This window comes from Apus apus, chromosome Z, assembly GCF_020740795.1.
Source record: "Apus apus isolate bApuApu2 chromosome Z, bApuApu2.pri.cur, whole genome shotgun sequence".
NCBI lineage: Eukaryota > Metazoa > Chordata > Aves > Apodiformes > Apodidae > Apus > Apus apus.
The window spans coordinates 46581443-46602656 of NC_067312.1; the positions used below are offsets into that span (position 1 = coordinate 46581443).

Below are 21214 nucleotides of genomic sequence, written 5' to 3' on the forward strand. Positions count from 1 at the left end.
GCCGGGGCGGGGCCTCGTGCCCGCCGCCGGCAGCGGTGTCCGCCGCCATGAGCGCAGGGCAGGCCGCTGGGGAGGCAGCCGATGACTCCGCGCCCTCAGCGCTGCCCAGGGTTCTCTCAGCCCTCTTCTACGGGACGTGCTCCTTCCTCATCGTGCTGGTCAACAAGGCCCTGCTCAGCGCCTACAGGTAAGGGCCGCAGGCCGCTGGGCAGCGCTGGCAGCGGCCCCTGTGCCGGCCCAGACCGGCCCGAGCGCGCCGCGGGCTGGCGGCAGTGCCGGCTTTCTCCCGGCGACAGCGGGTTGTGCTGACAGGGGACTCAGTTTCTCCGCTATCGGAACTGATCTATGCCCAGCTTGTACCGCTTCTGCAGCACCACCCGACGGTAGAGGCCGTGTTTTTTAAACACTCCAGTCTGGTCCTTGGCGGTCTGTTGCTATTCCTAGCTTCGAGGCTGGCATTTCACTGGTCGCACGAGCTCAGACCCATATTTTGCCGTAACTGTTCATGCCAGACAATCTTGTTGCATTCCTGCGACTGCCTTTCTTTTCTAACGTAGCCAAAACTGAAACGTGAACCACAGAAAACCTCTTGATCATAAAAACACTGAAGAACTGTGTATATTGACTTGACGGGGTCCCAAAGGGAGTTCTCATGCTGTAGCTATGATCTTCTCACCATTCATATTTTTACTTAAAAATTTTGCTCTGTTTTCACTGTTTCAGCTTACTATGAACTAACAACAGGAAAAGAAAAAAAAACAAACCAAAAAAGCCCCAACCCACCACAGGCAAAACTTGTGTTATTTTCTAACATTCAGTGCTGCTTGAACACGTAAGAGCTGCAGGTAACATCTCCCAGATATTATATGTGAGGCAACTGATTTTGTTTTTTAGTCTTTTTCATCATATAGTCTGCAGCTTCCTACAAGTCCCTAGCATACATCTAGCACATCCATGAAAGACTGTCAAGGACAGCTTGCCCAAAAGTAGGCCTAGATGCTTACAGCATTGCTGGAATTGTTTAGGACTCTGCAAATCAAAAAAGTCTGGAGAAGTCTGTGTAGTATAGATGAATGAAGTCTCCATATATATGTTGTGTAGCTGTAAGTACAACACAGACTAGGTGTCACATAACTATAAATGGAAGTATTGATTCTTTTTTTTTTTTTTTTTTTTTTTTTTTTCCTTCTTTATTTCCCCTTAATACTTCATTTCCTGGAGTCACTTTTGCTACTGGCCACTTCTGACACTTTTACCTACGTTATGACTCCAGTGTCCTTGTGGCCTTTCTGCTGCAGTTCAGAGCATTTATTTCTTTTGCTAATGCTAATTTCCTGTGCCAGTGGTGCTCATTTGAGATGCACATTTCTCAGCAGACTGAGTAGCTCTGTACTTGGTGACAAATAGTTGGTGACAAAGTTCTCTGTGACAAACAGCAGCAGCATCAAGGAGCCTTGATAATGGAAAATTAAAAAGCTTGATGTGAGCACTCACCCTCTTTAGGCATTTGTTAGTGCATGTGTGCACAGAGAATTAAGTGGGTTTTCTTTAGATTCTTTTGATGCAAGTTTGTGTGTGACTATCCCAGACAGTGCAGTCTGGCAAAATGCTGCATGACTCCTGGGAGGCAGTAGAACCTGTTATATCCAGGATGTTCTTTGACACCTAAGGCTTTTGGGTGAAGAGTGTCCAAACACGGCTGGTGGTGGCATAAAGCAGTCATCCATAGTAAATAACTTACTTGCTTGTATTTCAATATGCATACAGAGAATTATCAGTTACTGCCACACCTTTATCTGTTTTGCCATAATGTAGATATAGGGGAAAAATGGAGGGGCTCAAGCTCTTCAGTTCTCCTGCTGAAGTTACTGCTTTCTTAATATTCAAGTACCTGTGCTTTCAGTTCAAGCTAACTGAGGGGCTATGACAGGAGTTTAGCTGTTTTAGCAGACAATAGATATTTCTACAGCATTTACTTAGGTACATTCATTACACAGAAATGTATTGCTAGTGTGTTTGGGCTGTGGAGCTAAGCTTCCAAGTGAGGGTAAGTGCAAGAGATTTAACTTGCTGTACCATCCCAGGATGTATTATATATATATGTTAGGCCACTCAAAAAATCATGAGTTGTTAGAGGTCTCCAAGTATGTTACCTTACGTTACAAATACATCCAGAACCATTAGCTCTTTAGAGTTATCCTCTGTGCATATGATATATTATTTGGATGCAGCTTATTTTTACTGCAGAAATAAAATATTAAGACTCCAATAACTGTAGCAGTTTCTGAGGTCTTCTGAAAGACTGTCCAGTTATCCACTGTCCACCTGTCCAGTTGTTGCCTTGGGTGCTACATTTAAATGCTTCTTTTTTCTTTTTTTTTCTTCCTTTTTTTTTTTTCTGTTTCATTTGGTTTTCTTTTTTTCCCCTGTCCTCAGTATTAAATATCTGTTTATGTTTTGCAGCTTCCCATCACCAATGTTCCTTGGAATTGGACAGGTATGTAAAGCACACTACCTGTACTTACCATTTTGTAAGTTAAACCAATGTTAGCATATATATCTTAGGGGGGAAATCTCTGTTATATTGCACTGCTTGTCTTCTGGGTTAGCTACACCATAAGGAAGAGTGATGTGTTTCAATGAGATCTTCAGCCTAAGTCTAAACTATTGCATGGGAAAAGTCAGGTAAAGGACTGGAAATGCCACTTATTTCCACTGGCAGCATTCAGTAATGAAGAGATATAACCCTTAAAACTGCCAAGATTTGTTCTAACAAGTGTATAGATCCTAGGCGAGTCCTCAGGCACTTGTAGGTTATATGCAGAGACATGGCCTCTATTTCTAGACAAAGCGTGTATTTCCTTATGAATCTCTCTCTCCTTTCCCATCAGTTTCCCAGTAGGATTGCCACACAATTTTGGTTCTTTGTTACCTTAGTTGCCTGCAGGCAATTTGCAGTACTGCATCGGAAATACGTTTTTTGTTGTCTTTTTGTTAGTAGGCATCATGGTAAAACCAAAGTTCAAATGTTTGTGTACATGGTCCATAAAGAAGAACATGTGACTTTGCAGAGGGATGGCTGGGAGGGATGGAGGCTTGAAGCAAATGGTATTTAGGCAAATGCATTTAAAAGAGAGGGTTTATTTTCTGCCAAGGTACAGACTGAGAGGTAGTGAGTAGTAGGTGAAAACAGAGTACTGCATGTCTGGTAACACTGCTCTTTGGTGCTGAAGAGGATGTATACTGTATGAGGGAGGGAGAAAAAGAGAGTTCCACACGTCTGTAGTGCTCAAGGAATCACACATCATGTTTCAGTGAAACCCAAAGGCTAGAACATGTGGCAGTACGTCATGCTAAGGGCAATGATGTGGCCTTGTTTCTTTGCAGAACCTAAGACTCAATGACATTTCCATTTTTTGTTGACTGACTCTTCCAGGATTTCCTTTAATGGTTTGCAAAGTACAGACAATACAATATAATGCTTTATTTGTAGGACATGACTCTGTCCCATTTTCTAGTTAGACAATTAATTTTTGTATGAGAGAAATTTAACTTTTTTTTTTTTCTTTCTGTGGCAGCTTTAACTCTGGGAATGTGTGATTGCTTAGATGCTCTCCTTCATTCTGTCCATATCTTTATTATTAATTCCTTATGTTGTCAACGGACTGATTCATTGCATGGTGTGGTGTTCTTGGAGAAAATGTGTAATACCTAGCGTTTGTCAAATGCATATAAAGATTTTGTCTTTGGAGCAGTTCTTTCATTCATATGTGTCCAATTTTTCCTTACATGACTTACTGGTTTTTCTTTTTGTTTAGATGGCAGCCACTATACTTATCTTGTATGTGTCAAAATTAAATAAGTTGGTTCACTTCCCTGATTTTGACAAAAGTATACCTGTGAAGGTAAGGATTGATATTAGTAAGAGAATGTTATCTCTTGTAATGGCATTCTTTCTTACGGAGACAAAATATGAAAGAAGAACAGTGTTGCATTTGTTTTTCAAATGTGTTTATTTGTGTCTTTGTTTCAGTTAGTATTGGATTTGATAACTTTAAGTTCACTGCAGAACTCTTGCCTGTTGTTTACAGAGAATTCTGGTGCCATTTAGTTATGCAGTAGAGAGGAAAGCATGCCGTACCTTTGTGCAGCTGGATAGACTCTTTCACATTCCTGAAGCAGTTTTCTGGCTGTGTACAGCTTCCCATAGGATCAGTAGGAGATCCGTGTTTAGGAAAGAATTTTGATCAAAGCATGAAAGGCTGTTTGGAAAGTTGAATGGGCATGTGATAAACCAATAGCAAAAAATACGTGATAGCCCAAAACCCCAAAAAACAGTTGATTCCAAATGTAAGATTTATGTTCCACAGGAGGGGTTTAAATAATGCGCATCAAAGGTGGCTGCATTGTGTGGATCTGTGGTGTGTGGTCGAAAGAGACAAGATAGAACATGAGAGAGGATCTCTTATTATTGCGAACTGCGAACTAGGATATGAAATTACTGTAGCAGTGATCCTTGTAGATTTTTGCATCCATGTGCAGGGTTGTCAGAGCTTTACTTTGATGCGTAAGCCTGCATATTTATGTCTTGCTGCAAGGTATTGACCTTTGTTTGCTCAGAGATACGTAGAGAGAGTTAGGTCCCATCTGCTGCAGAGCTCAGGTATCATAGCATTTGTGACCAGCATGATCATTGCAGAATCTTGTACTATCAGCGTGACGTTTGCTATGAATGTTTCACAGCCATTGGTCAATGCTGTATTTTCTCAATGCATGCAGAAATCGTTGGCATTTCTGCAGGTAGAAATCATGTAGGAATATCTGTAGCCTTGATTATTGAATGGACAATCCTTATTTTTTCCAAAACATGAATGAAGAAGGTTTCCCAGCAAGTAATTTTGAGTTTTGCATGTAAACAACTTGTTGAGACCTGAAGAGGTTTATTCCCTCTGTACCCCTCCAGCCTTGATACTCTCCCTCCCTGCTCTGGCCTTTACTTTAAAATCAGCACTAAGGCATTAAAAAATACAGCATCCATTTTCTTGGTCCTAATAATACTGATCCTTTGGAAGAGTTTCGTAGACATACTAGGAGCAGTCAGCATTGCAGCATCCAGGACTTCGCTGGTAGTGCTGAATTTGACTAGTAACACTGATTCAGCAGATTGCTCATTGTTGATTTGTTTACTTTTTAAACCAGCTTTTGACTAACTCTTTATCCTTTTGGCAACTTCTGCATTGACACTAAAATCACGGTGTCTTTTCACTCCTGGGCTGGTTTATGTCTTCAGTACTTTCAGTTAGAGTTTTGAAGTAGCGAAGTGTTTATTTTAGTGAAGAACCTTTGGAGTTCTTGACCCTTTTTAAGTGTTTCATTGATCTCTGATGTGATTTTGCCTTTACAATAAATGAAGTTCAGAGGAAAGAGTATGTCATCTCAGCTCTGTTTTTGTGTTATGAGTGGATAATTTTCTAAATAAAAATGCACAGAAAAGAATGTATTACATCATGTTTGCAAGCTGATGTTGACAGGCTGAATATTTGCTGTTACTTACACTACTCTTTGTACTCTGGTTTACTTTTGCTGTTACCTTTACTTAAAAGTTAACTATAGTTAATTTAACTGTACTTTTCTTCTCTCTGCTCTGTGCTGTAAAAGGAAAGACAGAAGTTTTAGCATTGATAAAATGCAGCCCATTCCTCTGTGTGCTTTTCGAGCACACAGTGCTTTGAGAAGACGTAGCTTCTAACAGTGTCTTCTGAAGCACATATAAACACAACAGCAGCAGCTATTACACATGTTAGGATAGAGATTCTATTTTGTCTATCTGCCATTTCAGCTTCACTTGACTGATAGAGAATGGGACTAGATGTACACACCACCTTTGTCCCCAGTGATTACTTCGGCTGGTTTTAATCTTCTGCAACTTTTCTGTAGCAGGAGAAAAACAGTGTTGAACTGTAGCTGAATATTGTTTACAGTACATTTTATTAAGGCTCTGAAGTTCAGTTACTGCTTCTCTGTACTGTGTCAGGGCCCATATGCTTCTGTGGGTGTTAGTCTCATGACACTTGCTGAAAATGGTAATGTTAAATTTACCTCTAGATACTTTTCTTTCCTTTCTGGTATCTCACATTGTATAATAGGTGAGGTAGCTCTAAAATGGTGTATTTACAGGTATACTAATTTATGTGTAATACTCAGAGAAGCATAGCATACTTACGGCTTATTCATTCTTTTACTCCACCTGTTCTCTTGCTTATTTAGTTTGTCATTAGTATTACTTTTATAGCTAAAATTCAAATGTTAGAATGAGTATTAATCTGAGCATTTACACTGAGCAGAGTGTCTCAGTAGAAGTAGATTGTGACTCAGTATTACTAAGTCAGTGAAGCTGTAGTCCTAAACAGTCACATGAATGACAGCTGCAAATCAGTTAGCAGCATAGTTACTTTTTTTTTCCTTAAAACCCCCCTATTTCTTGCTGAAAGTACATCTGATATGAAAGTTACCGAATTCTGTAAAAGTTTCTCAACAGTAGTTCAAAACATAATAATCTGAGTTGTGCTTTTAATTTTGTCACAGTTGTTTCCTCTGCCTCTGATTTATGTTGGAAACCACATAAGTGGATTATCAAGTACCAGCAAACTCAGGTACTGTAAATGGAAGTTATAAGTAGACTGTTTGTATTTTACCCTTTTTTTTGTGGGGGTAAAAAATAAACACCAAAAAGCTTCAACAATATGTAAGGACTTAAATGCATACAATGTCTTTCTGTCTAAATCCCTGGTGCTTTTAGGAAATTCTCACCTAAACATTCAATGTGTTTACAAGTTGTCTGCTTCTAAGGGGGGCTTAAGTAGGCCTGTACTGACAAAAATCACAATATGCTTTGTGACAATGAAAGTGCTTTCACATTCCCCTCATACCCAAATGCTCAGCTTTTCCTAGCTGTCCTAACCAGAGAGTTTGAAAGCTGTAAGAAGGACGTTTTTGAAGGAAGAATAGTATGGGAATGAATTATACCATTATGTTGGTGCAGGTTATTTAGGACACACCGAGATGGGAAAACTACTTTGTAGTGGGGTGGTGTCAGCAGGGTGGCACTCCTGAGCACCAAGAGCAGGTTGTGGGGAGATGGCTACAGAATTTGCTGACTCCTGTATACCCCTTAGCTTAGATCCATGAGTTACTTCCATGCTAATGCTAAAAATATGTAAGCTATGTAGTAGACCTGCTGTAACAGATTAAGTAGGCAATATTTCTCTGGAAGAAGAGTGCAGAAGCCTGACAGCTGCACCAGGATATGGCATTACTGTTGTGGTGGTTTCTTGTATGTTATTACAGTCTCCTGAGGATTTGACAGTAAGCTAAAGCAAAACACAGAATTTTGCAGCTTTTCAGTATTTTGTAACTTTGAAATGTTAGACACCTGATTCTGCAACTCTTTGTTGTATGCATTCAGATGTTGTTCCACTGAAGTTCAGGCTGACATAAGGACTTTGGCAGTATAGTCCCTAAAAGCACTTCAGCCAATGTAGATATGGATATAGTTTCAATCCTGTGGAAGTTTGATTAATGGATTCTTCTTTCCCCTGATTCCCAAATGTAAATTGAAAATGTTTATTAGGTTATTTTAAACATAAGATGACCATATCCTCCTCCTATGACTGGCATATGTCTTGTAGATTCACTATTCATAACTGATTTTTGTAACAGAAAAATAAGACTGGCTGCAGTGTTTCTACCATAGACATTGTATTACACTGTGTTTTGTTACGTGACTTGGGTTTACATTATGCAATTTTCCACCTTGTTTGGGTTGTCTTTAAGGTGTAGGTGATTCTATGCGTAACTTCAAAATGTCTTTTGTGAAGTGATTAAACTCTGTGTTAGGATTTGTATAATTTATTAATGCAGTTGCTAACAGTTATTCTGAACAGAGGATTAATTGGTCTATCTGTGCTCTCAGATTTCCAGTGTGCCAGATGCAGTATTTTCTCAGAAAAATCAAAAAGGTTTCCAAGTGCAACACTTAATGTAAACCAACAATATAGCTGTTTGGTTCTTGGACCTGGTCCCACCTTTGATGTTTCTTGTAGTTTCTATGTTCTGTTTCTTGTGGATTTATTTTACTTTTTTGAAAGTACAGCTTGTCTACTAGACATATTTGCTTTGTGTTTTATTTCTGTTGCATGTTTTCAGAGAGGGGTTTGTTGTGTGTCCTTTAAGTTTACAATAGAAATAATTTTTACTTTTACTATCCATGAATTCTACAGGAAGAATTATTTCATAAAGGATATGCTAAGTAGAAAATAGCTTTTACATTTCATTTCACTGATACAAAGTAGCCTTTTAGAAGGGAGCCAGTTGCATTGTTACACCCGCAAATGTTATTTTTCAATGACTTGGTTATCTTATCTGCCTTTAGTGCCAGACTGCCATTTTTTTAATGTATGCTAGGTATCTGGGAATTTGTTTTGGTTGCTTAGTGCTGGACTAATGGTTCCATCCTCTGCTTAGTAAAATTAGATAAATTAGATGAGAATTAGAACATAAAAATGTTATTAATCTGCTGCTGTGTTGTTTGTTTTGTTTTGTTTTGACAGTTTGCCAATGTTTACAGTGCTCAGGAAGTTTACCATTCCACTTACTTTACTGCTGGAAATCATCATACTTGGGTGATCCTTTTTTATTTTTTCATTTATGATACCTTTATTTTAGATCATATAGTATAGATTACTTGTGACATTTCATTAGAATATTAAATGAGTGCTTTTTACTCAGAAAGAGAAAACCAAATAAAGTGCTGTTATAAAGCTTTTGTTGAAGGCAAAAGTATCCACGCTTTAGTGAATACAGGAAAAAAAAAATTCAGCTTGCTCTCATTAGAACTGCTCATTCTCTTGACTGTTGCACAGGAATCAGGTAAGCAGAACACTACTCAGACACTCCTTTTAGTGATTAAGGTTTGGATGTCATCTTGGAGGCCCCTAAGCAGCAAATTTCTTCAGACAGATGGATCCTTGTCTCAAAACAGTGATGACAGGGTGGCAACCTGCTTGTGTAGAGTAGCTGTCTGAGTCAAGTCTAAAAACATACATGTGTAATGAAGCAAAATTCTATCTAGCAGTGTGGTGTCAGATCAGAAAAGTCCCTGATTATATCATCAGTTATTTTTAATGAGAAATTAGGAACTGTGTGCTATGGCAGCTTGGGCTACTAGTTTCAATCGTACCAATTTGGAAGAAAAGGAATAGCAGTATATTGTACTTTGTCACTGTCATACCTGTATCCAGATTATTCGTTCTTGGATAGGGCAAAGTCACAAGGGGAAAAGCATCTTGCTGAAGCTAAAATCAGGCAACATGAACGTGATCAGGGGAAAAGCATTTCAAAAAGCCTCCAAGTTAATTGGCATCTCCTTTTGGCTGAAGCAGCAGTTGATCAATGTTACTGGTATTTGGAGATGCTCCAGGATGCTTTTCTAGTTAGAAGATCTCACTCGGAAAGCAGAACTTGCTGTCTTCCTCTGTTGACCTGAGGTCTCCTGCAGGCAAGTCAGTGAGATTATTATCTCAACTGGGCTACAACAGTGTAGTGTGAGTCCAAGCACCATCCTAACTAACAGGAAGTTTTAAGAGCAGAAGGCTGTATTCTTACTGAGTGCCACAGTGTATTTCCTTAGGGCTGAAAACAAGGATTCCAGAGATTCTATGCTGGCTTACCTCAGGGTTAGAAAAGTAGTTTGGGTTGTTACTGTTGACATTAATTGGGATCAAAGCCATATATATATATATATATATATATATATATATATATATATACACTGCATTCAGCTTGTTTTTTGGGACAGTGGTGCACATCTGTGTTCCTTTGACACACAGGATTTCTCTTGAGAGTGTTGTGCATTTTGTTTTGATGGATCTTTTCTCACAGACCAGCTCAGAGCTGGAGGTTGGCCTGAGAGAGTGACATGGGGAATGTCTATAAGGCACATTGCACATTTCTATCTAAAGTCGTATGGGTGTAAGAAGCAGCAAAGTTTTATGGTATGCTTTTTCTGACTCTGTGACTGTGCTGATGTAGACATACTGAAGAATATAGTTAGCTTTGGTGCTTTTCCTTCTAAGTACAAGGTTTCGTTTTGACTTAAAATAAGTATCATTATGAAAAATAGCCCAGATACTGTCCTGTATAGGATCTTTCCCAAGAAAGGTGAGATGAAAAACAGCAGAAGAGATGGGTGGTAATTTTCCTTTATTGGATTACTGGAAAACACTGAAGTATTTCCATTATGAGTACCAATACAGAGTAAATTGCAGTTTGTTTGAGCACTGTTATTTTAAACGTTCAATCTTACTCTTAAGATTATCTAGTAGAAGAATGCTCACAATGCTTTTTTCAGTCTCTGTTCTCAGGGCCAAAGTCTAACAGCATGGCACATAGTCAATGGCATAGCTTCTATAAGGTTATCAAGACTGTGCCCTCCTGCTAAATGTTCTGTTGCAATTGCTTTGAAACTGTTCAGGCAGACAGCTATTTAATTTCCTCTTCAAATAATGAAAATGTGAATTGTCTTAATTTTTCCTTACAGGAAACGATACTCACTAAGTATCATCATCAGTGTATTTGCCATCATTCTTGGGGCTTTCATAGCAGCTGGGTAAGGTTTTCACTTGTTATATGAAGTCATGTTATGAGAAGAGGGATAATAGGAGGATTTTCTTCCATGCTAAGTGTCAAGTAAACCTAAGTTGAGATCAGTTACTCTGAATTAAGTTGATTTGAAAAATCTCTTTATTGACATAATTGGGAGGTGCAGGAATGCAAAAGGAAAAATTTAACTCCCACTGGAAGTATTTGGATGCTTCTGTTTTTCCCCCTGGGTTTTCCATGTTTGCAGGATCATAAATTAATCAAACTAACACTGTGTGAAGAATGCTAATTTTGTATCAGTGTATTTTAATAAACTTTTAAAAGTATGTTCTTGTTCTGGATAGAAATACTGATATTTTTGTTGTCAATTTTTTTATTTATTTAGGCAAATAATATTTATGTAGTCACTTTTGAGTAGTTCAGGAGTGAGATTTAAGTTCACAAAGCCCTCATAAGTCTCTTCTGTTCATTTTCTGTTTGGATATTCCTTTACTTAGCTGGAAATGTGATGTTATATTTTATTCCTGGCTTCACTATATACAAAGGTAAATAATTTCATTGTGATCTGACTTGGATAGATCCATGTCCTGTTAAATCAATTGTCCATGAGGTAACTGGGCAAAACAGAAAGGATGTCAATATATCTAGCCTGTCTGTAAAAAGCAAGTAGTCGTACTTTATTCCCTAGATACTTTCTGTGTTAAGAGAAATAGATGTGTGCTTACTAATAATAGGACAAGTTGTCAGTCTTGAGACAGATGGAATTTTTCACAGAATGAAAACTGAACATTTTCTGCCACTTTTGCACTGAGTTCTGGGAACTCTCTAGGACCTCATTTGTGAGCATCCTGTGTCTGAAGTAATGTGAAGTACCTTGACTAACAAAGAAAGCTTAAAGCAGAACCCGAGACTTGCTGGAGTTCTCAGCATTTGAATTTCCTAATTTATTATATTTCTCTAGGTAAACAAGATATGCAATGCATTGCTTTCTGATTTCCAATATAATACTTATTTCCCAGGTCTGACCTGTTGTTTAATCTGGAGGGCTACATGTTCGTATTGCTAAATGATATCTTCACAGCAGCAAATGGAGTTTACACAAAGCAGAAAATTGATCCAAAGGTAACTTTGGGATGATGATGTTGAATTTAACATTGTAACAATATGGTAACAGTGGGTTTCCTTTTCACGTATCTTCATGAACATAGAGTTATGAACTAATAGTTTCTCTTTCTTTCATATTTCAGTTGATATATGCATCCTTATCGCAGAACACCCTGGGAAAAAACTTTGGTTTTAGTATCTCAGGCCAGGCTTAGATAAACAGTGTATTTTATTTTTTCACAGGTCTTTTAGGAAGAGTTTTTAGTGCCTTTAAAACATTAGTTTTGTCTAAAAAAAATTTTAAAAATCCAAACCCAAACCAAGTAATTTATCTGTAAGCTTGTTGTATTTATCTAAGGAGGATGACTTTTTGATTGGAAACACACTTTAAGTGAGGTTTATGTAAAATAAACTTGTGGGCAGGAACAGAGACCTGACCAGTTTGACTCAATAATAACTTTTTTTTTGCTATCTAAAAGCAGGTCTACACCAAACCCAGGTATGCAAAAGAATTAGGCCATACCTTGACACGTTATACTTTGTGTAAATGTTGGGCAGACTGCTCTTCAAATACAGTGCCATGAGAACATACCAAGCTATAGCAAAGAGCAGTCTTCAAGATGCTGGACAGAGATTTTGTCACTAACTTCTGTGGCTCATTCTATATAGTGGGAATGTATATATTTTAATAATCTTAGGAGTCACATTGAATCTGGACTCTGTATTTTTCTTTATGAGCAGCACATAATGGCCTCACAGTTTTCTGCAAAATACGGGGTTTCAGTTTAAAGCAAGAAGTAAGGTGGAGAGATTTGCAATGTAGTATGACTGAATCTGGAGGAAGGGAAGACTGCTTTTTCATGCCCTGATCTTCTGCCTTTGTGTCAGGCAAGTTAACCAACAGAGTGTATGGCATCCTCCAAGTTGCTTGAAGTTACATCAGTTAACAGTGATGCTCAGTAATACCAGACTGATACTCTTGTCTAGGAGTCAGGCTTCATTAATTTTACTGCTGTACTGGCGCCAGGAGCCACTCTGCCCTATGCTGTTGTGATTGATTTGCAGGAGGTGGAATGAATAGTCCCTTGGCAGACACTTACCTGCAATCTAACAAAAATGGGTTCTGGACGAGTGCCTTGGGAAGTTTTTCACTTTCTGGTGTTGTATAGAAACTTTTCAAAGTACAGCAGTGCAGTAATATTCTGCTGAACATATAAGGTGACTGAAATGGAAACTCAGCTCAGTTCTAAACACTGCATCCAGTGTTTGCAAGCTTGTATTTATGTTGAAGTGTATTACGTTTTGTCTGCTTATTAACAATAATGACAGAAGAATTGCCAGAGTAATATTTAGTATTTTGCTCCCCAAAGGTTTGTAATTCCAAACACCATGTTTTATTTTTCACAGGAGTTGGGAAAATATGGGGTCCTTTTCTATAATGCCTGTTTCATGGTGGTTCCAACAGTTATTATTAGCTTTTCTACTGGAGACTTTCAACAGGTAAGGAGCAATATTCTGTATTTCAAACTGGTGATGGTATTTTGTTCAATTTTTTCAACTGGGGGGTGGGTGGGATTTTTTTGTTTTGTTTATGTTTGTTTTAAAAGAGACAATCCTACCTCCATGTTAGTGACTCATACTTGAAATATGTGGCTTGGACTTCCTTTTACAGGTAAGAACTTGTAATTATTCACTCTTAGGAGAAGCTGAAGCTGTGTATTAGCCCTTGTGTGAACCTTTGTTTAAAAACTAATACACAACTGGGGACTCTGAGCTAGATCAGTTGGTTGTGAGTGCAGCTGCACTGTATGATTTACCACATACTCTAAAATGAGATTACAAATACCAAAACCACATAATTTCCAGTCCTTCTTTCATTCTGATGCACAGGACAGATTCCTGTTTAGTCTCAGTCTAGTTTTGTAATGTACATTTTACATTCTTACAGAACAACAGCATGACTCTCCATAGGTGATCGTAATGCAGTATAATACCTTAGGCAGTGTGTCCTGGCACATAAAGTATCAGACCAGGAGGTTTGTGTTGTTTTTCTGGCTCCCTCACAGGCTTGCTGACTTGCCTTTTTCTTACTAATAAAATTAGTCTGGAGACTCATATTATATTTTAGAAATATTTGAGATTTGCCACTGAAAATTGTTATGGAGCTTGTGGATGTTATAAATCATTCCAGTATCCTTTGTTGTATGTTGTTGTGCTCTGGACTCTCATGATTGTGTCATTCTGTTCTTTTAGTTCTGCTTTAAGTGAAAAAAGTTGTCATTTGCTGAAAAAATGAGGCCTTTGTGAAATCTCTTCTTTTGATGTCAGTCCAGCAGTATCTTGTACCATGGGGCAAAATGCAGCTGATGCCCTTCCCGGCAAACTTAGTGGCGGCCAAGTTTGTATGACTGTAAGGTTTCAGCTGCTTTCCCAGCATCCATGGCTGGAGGCATTTTGGGTTAAGTAAACAGAGAAGTAAAGAGTGTGTTGTGCCCAGACATTGATTTGGCACAAACATTTTAATGCTCAGTTACCTTAAAAAAATATAGGTATCAGAGAAATGCATAGTGCCTTATGTGCATATGCATTGGCTTGGTCACTTAATATTAAAAAATATCATTAAATGATGTGGATGCCTAGTGTCAACTTGATGCACAGAGATTCGATCAGAGAAAAAAAGGTAGAAAATGGAAATATACTGATGAAAAGTCAATAGATAGATAACACATGTGTTTAACATATTTTCAGGCCATAGATGTTGGCTTGCTTTTACCCTAGCAGAGGTTTTTGAGTTGATCCATCACATTCAATGCACAGTCAAAATATCAGTGCCTTGTCAGTGTGGTAGGGAGACTGCTTTCCAGAGTAGTAGCTATCACATCTTATAGAGACTGCAGCGTGTGAGTATCCCAGTTATTCACTACTTCTTTATTAGCTGACTGACTTGGAGAACAGGAAAGCACAATGCAATGGAAGACAAATGAAGGCCCAGAATGGCCCTTTGTAATACTTTGTAATTTATTCTTTCACAACCACACAATTCTAACAGGACAGAGCTGCCTGAGATCCCTCTACCTGTGGTGTGGGAGGCTCAGCAAACCACAGCTCAGCATGGACTAATAGCCTTTACCTTGTTTCTCAGGAATTTGTTCAGCCTTTGCTGAGTTTTCTGCTGATACAGGTGACATTAAACCAACCAGATTAAAATGAGGCATATCCTGGAGACAGAAATCTGTGCTGTGTTTCTTAGTGACTGTGTTGTGGCACTGTGTGTTTGCTGCATGTCAGTAAGGAGCAGACTTCAAAGTGATGATTGAGCTTTTTCATTGACCTTCATTGATGAGAGACATTAGTAATGTTTATTATGTTGAATTTTGAGCTCAGAAATGCAGGCTCAGACCTTGACAGGTCATGAGTCAATCTATGGTATGAAATAGATTTCAAGGAGATTATTTATTTATTTGCTTTTTTCTCTGTCTGATACCAATACTACTAATAGTATAATATTAATCACAATGTTGGTATCTGTATCAATAAATATAAAAATATAGATTATCTCTGGTGTATTTGTATCTATTGCTTACAGTATGTGCAGTTTCACATCTACACTGCTATATGTGTTAAAAGAATGTGTCTAGGTATCATGGTTGCTGTCTTCCTGTTGTCTCTGAAGTTAAAATGCATCACACTGTTTCCAGTAGTAATATAAACATTTTGAAATTAGGATATGAATAAAATATATTTTGTGATTTTGCACATTTTCCTATTAACTATGCTTTATATGTGTTTACAGTTGATTATACAGCTCATAATTCTCTCTTTTTTTTTTTTTTTTTTTTATAGGCTACACATTTCCAGCACTGGACAAATTTTTTATTTGTCTTTCAATTTCTTCTTTCCTGCTTTTTGGGGTAAGAACACAGGACAATCAAATAAGATACTGTAATGACAGTGTTTAATATTGCAAATCTCAAAGGTAAGACTCACTAGTAAGTGATGTTAAAATTCAAAGAAAGTATATTTTCCCTCCAGGCTCTGTCTTGTTTTTTAATTATTTCTGATAGTGTAAATAACAATTTCGGTACTAACTGTGTTGGCTTCACAAGTACAGTGGTCAACAACATGACATTTAGCTTTTTACTCTCTGTATTCAGTATCTCTCTGCTGGCCACCTCTTCTGATTATTTAATTTATTTGCAGTTAAAGAATGTCAGCCCTTTTGTATAGGAACTGTTGCTTTCAAGTATCTGGAAAAGTACGGGAGACTCAAAAGTAATGGAACAATGCTTTGTTCCTGTTGGAACTGCAGAGTCAAAGCAAGAATAAAAAAGTGGGTTTGATCCTGTTCTGCTATTTCACATATCACCAACCAAGGAGTCAAACTAATTTCAAATACTGACATTTAAGAAACACAGAAAATAGGAATGAGTCTGCTAGAGCTCAAGCAGCACATTTTAACATGTAATTTGAGTATTCTCTATATGCACATCACTAACTTAAAATACACATCCACAAAACCTTTTGTTAGGGTTTGGAACAGGTGGGTTTGAAGATTTCAAGGTAGTGCTTAACTTCTCAGCTCTCTGGAAGGAATTTATAAAATTTCCTCTTTGCTTTATTTAGGTTTCTGTTGATGTATTCTACTGTCCTTTGCAGTCATTACAATTCTGCACTCACAACAACAGTAGTTGGTGCCATCAAGGTGAGTTACATAGAAGACGGAGATGAGAATGCTTAAATATACAGGGAGGAGCGTTGCCTTAGCAGGCATCCTAATTATGCTTTGAGCTGAAAACTGAAAATGAGGGCTGATGCTACTGCACTGCTTATGCTGTAGTGTCTGGAGATGCACACACAAAGTGACTGTTTTCTTTCTTTGAAGCTTGGTTATCCTCTAGAAAGCAGTTTGATCGATTTATTTTTATTTTTTTGTGCATGAGAAGCTGGAACCACTTTAATTAAAAGATGTATACGTAACCACATTTCATCAGGTACTCTCGTCTGCTTCCATTCCTGATCAAGTTACTGTGAGTTAGCCAAGGTAGCCAGGTGCAAATGCATTGCAAACTGATACAGACTCTTTCACTTTGGGCTGAACTGGTTTCCGCTGCTGCTAATAAATAGGGCATTAATTGATACAGAAGCTGTATGAAGGAGTTTACTGCTTTGTGGTTAACTGCTTCTGTCTCTTAAGTGAGAACTTGTAAGCTAGCTGTATGGGCTATACAATTTTGGTTTGGTTTTGGTTTCATTTTGGTCAATCTGATCAACACCAAAACACATCTTCCTTAAAAAATTAACTCGGTATCTTTACAGTCTTTTTTCTCTAACTCAGTTTAATTTAAAATGTTTGCAACTTCTTTTGTGTTGATAAGACCAGCATGCCTGAACTGTGAAGATCACTTACTGCACAAGCACCTTTTTGTAGGCCAGTTTGAAGAGAAGCATGGAGCTGTAAGCTGGAAGAGTTGTAGCAAAAGCTACGGTTCTGGGCCAAACAACTATCAGAATGCAAAGTAGCTGAGGCATAGAAGCGACAGTACTCAGGGTCTTGAGTCACCCTTTCATGGGTGACTAAGGAAAACAATACCTGCAGCATAACAAAATCTACAAAAAGAAGATGGTACTTCTCTTTCTACAGTTATTTTTTCTTTAAAACTGGCCAGATTAATCTAGTAGTTTTCATTCTGTGGTCCTGAAAGCATTCCTTCAAATTTTTTATGTCTACTTTGACCCATTAAGATAGAGCAACACTATTTGTATTTTCTGAGTAATAATTAGTCTTTGAGACATTTTGAACAGCTTTAAAGTTGAGAAGCACTTTATGATGCAGTAGTCCCCAGTAGAAATTGGTAGAAATTACATAATTTTCCAGACTAACTGCTAAAACATTTGAAACCATCAAACTGATGGGAAAATTATCACACTGCTCTATAGCTTTCCTTATGTCTATAGGGGACAATTTTCCAAAGGTTGATGGGGGAGGGGTGGGAAGCAGAATCTTTAACTTAAAGCTTTGCCTGCCTTGAACTTGAACCAAGTGCTTTCAATGCACATTTACTTGACAAATTAAGGAGGTAAGTCTTTTAAAGCAATGGTAAAGAGCTTTTATTCTAACTTTAAAGTGTAATGTTTGTTCTTGAGAACTCAAAACGTGCTTTTAAGAATTAGGATTTGAAATAAGCCTTCCAAAGACTAAAAAGAAATACATTTTCAGCAGGTGGCCATAAGTTTCCATCTTACCTAAGATCAAATAGCTAAATTTTTTTCCTTCCTTTTTTCTTTTTTTCTCCAGAAACTCAGTCTTCGTACCTAGCATGCATTTAGAAAATATACTGATTTTATATCCTATTTCATTGTTACATTACCTATAAGAGGCTGACATCCCATGAAACTAATTTAAATATTGACTTTAGAATGGCCAGCAACAGTGTACAGCTATTTCCTTAGAAAAGTAAATTAATTGATGCCATTTATGTTCTTTGAGGTGAAAACTGACTTCAGTAAATGCATGGCTTTTGTTTCCTTTCAGAATATATCCATTGCTTACATTGGAATGTTGATTGGTGGAGATTACATATTCTCTCTGCTAAACTTTATAGGGCTAAATATTTGGTGAGTGAAACTGGAATGGTTTTTATTTGTTAAAGCTGAAGATTTCTCAGTGACATCTAATGTTATGTTTTGTTTGATTTGTCCCACGTGGGTGATGCTGTTTTGAAACTACTGGCCTGAGGGCACACTGCCTCAGGATGTAAAGTTCATTATAATTAGTTATATCTTTTAATGTCTGCTTTAAGATACTGAATATTACTGTGGTACAATCTTAACTATGGAAACATGCCTGTAGTTTTACTGTGTGGGGTTGAGTTCATTATTTTTTTTATGAGCAGCAGTTCTGAGCTGCAGGGCTTCCAAGTAAAAGCCCACTGGTGAAGAAGTGAGAACATTGAATGAGTTGTGCCTGTTGAGTACAAGTTATAAGTCATGAGTGTGTTTGTGTGCTTTGGATGGACTGCTACATCTGATGTATGAATCTGTTGAAGCAATTGGTAATTGAACGTTGTCTACTTGAGGTTTGTTTCTCAGATGGCTTGCATAGCTCTGAGGCACTCCTAATTTGTGCTAGCTGCCATTCTTTAATCCTTTGGAAGGAAAGGTACATATCTACAAAGTAGTGTATACAAAGCCAAGTATCTCTGACATCTGTGTTTATTCTCTTTTCTTTAGTATGGCAGGAGGACTGAGATACTCATTTTTAACCTTAAGAGGAGCCAGCAAGCCTACACAACCTGAGGGTGAAGAGAATACACTTCCAGAGTCAAGGATTAGCTGAAATGCCTGCCTTGAAGGAGACTGAAGATGCAAGTTTGCTTAGCATTGCTGAGAATTAGAATAAGAATATATTGGAACGTATTTGAAACAGGAAAAAATAAATCTACCTCGATTGGCATGGTTGTGCATACAGCTCATTGGTTGAAAAATATTCTGGCACACCATGATTTTTACATGTGGACAAGTTTAGTTTTAGCTTTTTTTTTTATATGTATATGTACCACAATCAAATTCATAGGAAGGAATGCCATGAGCAAATCTCAAGTGGTGAATTTCTTAATTTACCTGTGCTTTGGTGCTATTTGTTCTGCTTCTGTGTCTGCCAGTACACTCTGAGGCAAAACTGCCTGTAAAGATTATGAGGCTTGATTTGCCCTTGCCTTATGCAATTTGCAGTCTTAAATATTAGTGAACGGATGAATGGATGAAAGATGCTAGTGATCCAGAATGATTTTGCTCTTGTGCAAGTGACTGTAGAAAATATGGCACTAAGAGAATATATGCCCCAAGACTGTCCCCTGTGTGTTGACTGAAGAATTCAGGATATGGCTTAGTGCGTTGTTTAGGCATTCTGTCTTAATCTTTTCCTCACCCTCAGTAACATCATCATGTTCTGCTGCAATTGTCACTGTTACAAGTGAACCCTCATAACTCTGCTGCAGGATCAAGGAGAGAAGGATATTGAGAGAAGATTTTTATTTAGGCATATTCATCTTTTTATTGTGCTATCTCCTCTTTTTGATGCTGCAGAAAAGTGACACTACTATATACAAACTATATAGGGGAAACTGATTGATATATGGAAAGCCAACTTGTGTTTAAATGAGGAGAAAGGGTTAGTGTCTTGTTGTGTCTTATACATGCAGTAAGAGCTTATCTGGTACTAGTTTGTGCTTACAATTCAGAATAAGAAATCATAACAAACTCAAGGGTTTGCTACAATGGGTAAGGCTGGTCCAGAAGTTTAAAAAAAAAAAGTCTGGAATCTGTTTGGGTTATGATCTGGGACAATAACGGCACTGCTCTGTATCTTTATTTCCTTCTCTGAAAGTACGGTTGATAATGATTACCTGTGTCTCATGAGGTTATAGTGTTAATCTTTGAAAACACCATAGAAGCATTATAGCACTGGAGGACAGCAGAATAATTAATCTTGTTGAAGTTTTCAACTCCCTGCAAGCATGAGCCAAGATTTTTAAAAATAATCAAATCAAAAGAAGATTTAGGAAGACCATGACATAGAACCAGGGTGATCTAATGACTTGTTTTATCCTTGCTTGAATTAAAATACAGCTAAATCTGTAAAGCATTACTTTGTGTGTAACACATGAATTATGAGGTCTAAGAAACGTGAGAAGCTCAGACCAGAAGTTTCAGGGAATGACTGGGCTGTCCACTGCTTGTGTGGATTTGAATGGCAAGAGGAGGAGTCACTGCAAGTAATAGAAGTGGAATTTAAGGACAAATCAAAGTACAAAGAGAAGTCTGGACTAATCAGTTTTTCACAGCTGGCTAAGAGACGTGACTTCAAGTTTTAACCCGTTGAGCTGGAAAGCGAAGGGGTTGCTGCAGATATTGTAGAGAGATCTTTTGTTTTTAAAGATTTCCTTTATCCTTACAAAGCCTTTTGTATTTTTCAGTGCATTCTTTTGTGGGATTGCTCTTTCCTTCAGATCATCTCTACCTCCAGAATCCTGATTATTGAACCTCATCTCTGCAATGGGACAAGGCATTGGAAGGTTCTCATTAATTATGAAAATGTTACAGAAGCCATTTGATGGCAATTCGAAAGTACAAATAATGGCACCAGCTAAATAAGGTGTGGTTCCCACAAAGGGAGAGCTATTGTAGCCATTTAGTTAATAATTAATTTGCTGTACCTTTTATAAATAAAGAGATACCAGTTGTAGTTTCAACAAGTTTTTTTGGTTTTGTGTGGATGGACACATAAAATACTTTTAAGCACACATGGAGAGCATGAATATTTGCTTTTTCTGCGACCATCTGCTGTACTGTGCTTGGAAGTAGTTTCATTAGGTACTATACTGTACTGGAAGTGACCTTACTTAATTCATTGTTCATGTCACATTTGTGAAGTCCTTCAGACCTAGACTTC

General features: G+C 37.8%; 1 protein-coding gene across 3 annotated transcripts; it reads left to right on the top strand.

The window, feature by feature from the left end:
• The first annotated feature begins 14 nt into the window (after positions 1–14).
• Positions 15–21017, top strand: SLC35D2 (solute carrier family 35 member D2). 3 transcript variants are annotated; one of them, XM_051642818.1, is made up of 13 exons: positions 15–187; positions 2464–2497; positions 3819–3905; positions 6586–6653; positions 8610–8681; positions 10598–10666; positions 11679–11781; positions 13171–13263; positions 15607–15674; positions 16387–16465; positions 18296–18378; positions 18994–19127; positions 20739–21017. In XM_051642818.1, the coding sequence occupies exons 1-12, from the start codon at positions 48–50 to the stop codon at positions 19097–19099; spliced, it is 1002 nt and encodes a 333-aa protein (XP_051498778.1). In that variant the 5' UTR covers positions 15–47; the 3' UTR covers positions 19100–19127; positions 20739–21017. The 3 variants fall into 3 exon arrangements, with proteins under 3 accessions (XP_051498778.1, XP_051498777.1, XP_051498779.1); XM_051642817.1 differs by having other exon boundaries at positions 18994–21017; XM_051642819.1 differs by lacking the exons at positions 3819–3905; positions 6586–6653 and having other exon boundaries at positions 18994–21017.
• The last annotated feature ends 197 nt before the right edge of the window (positions 21018–21214 follow it).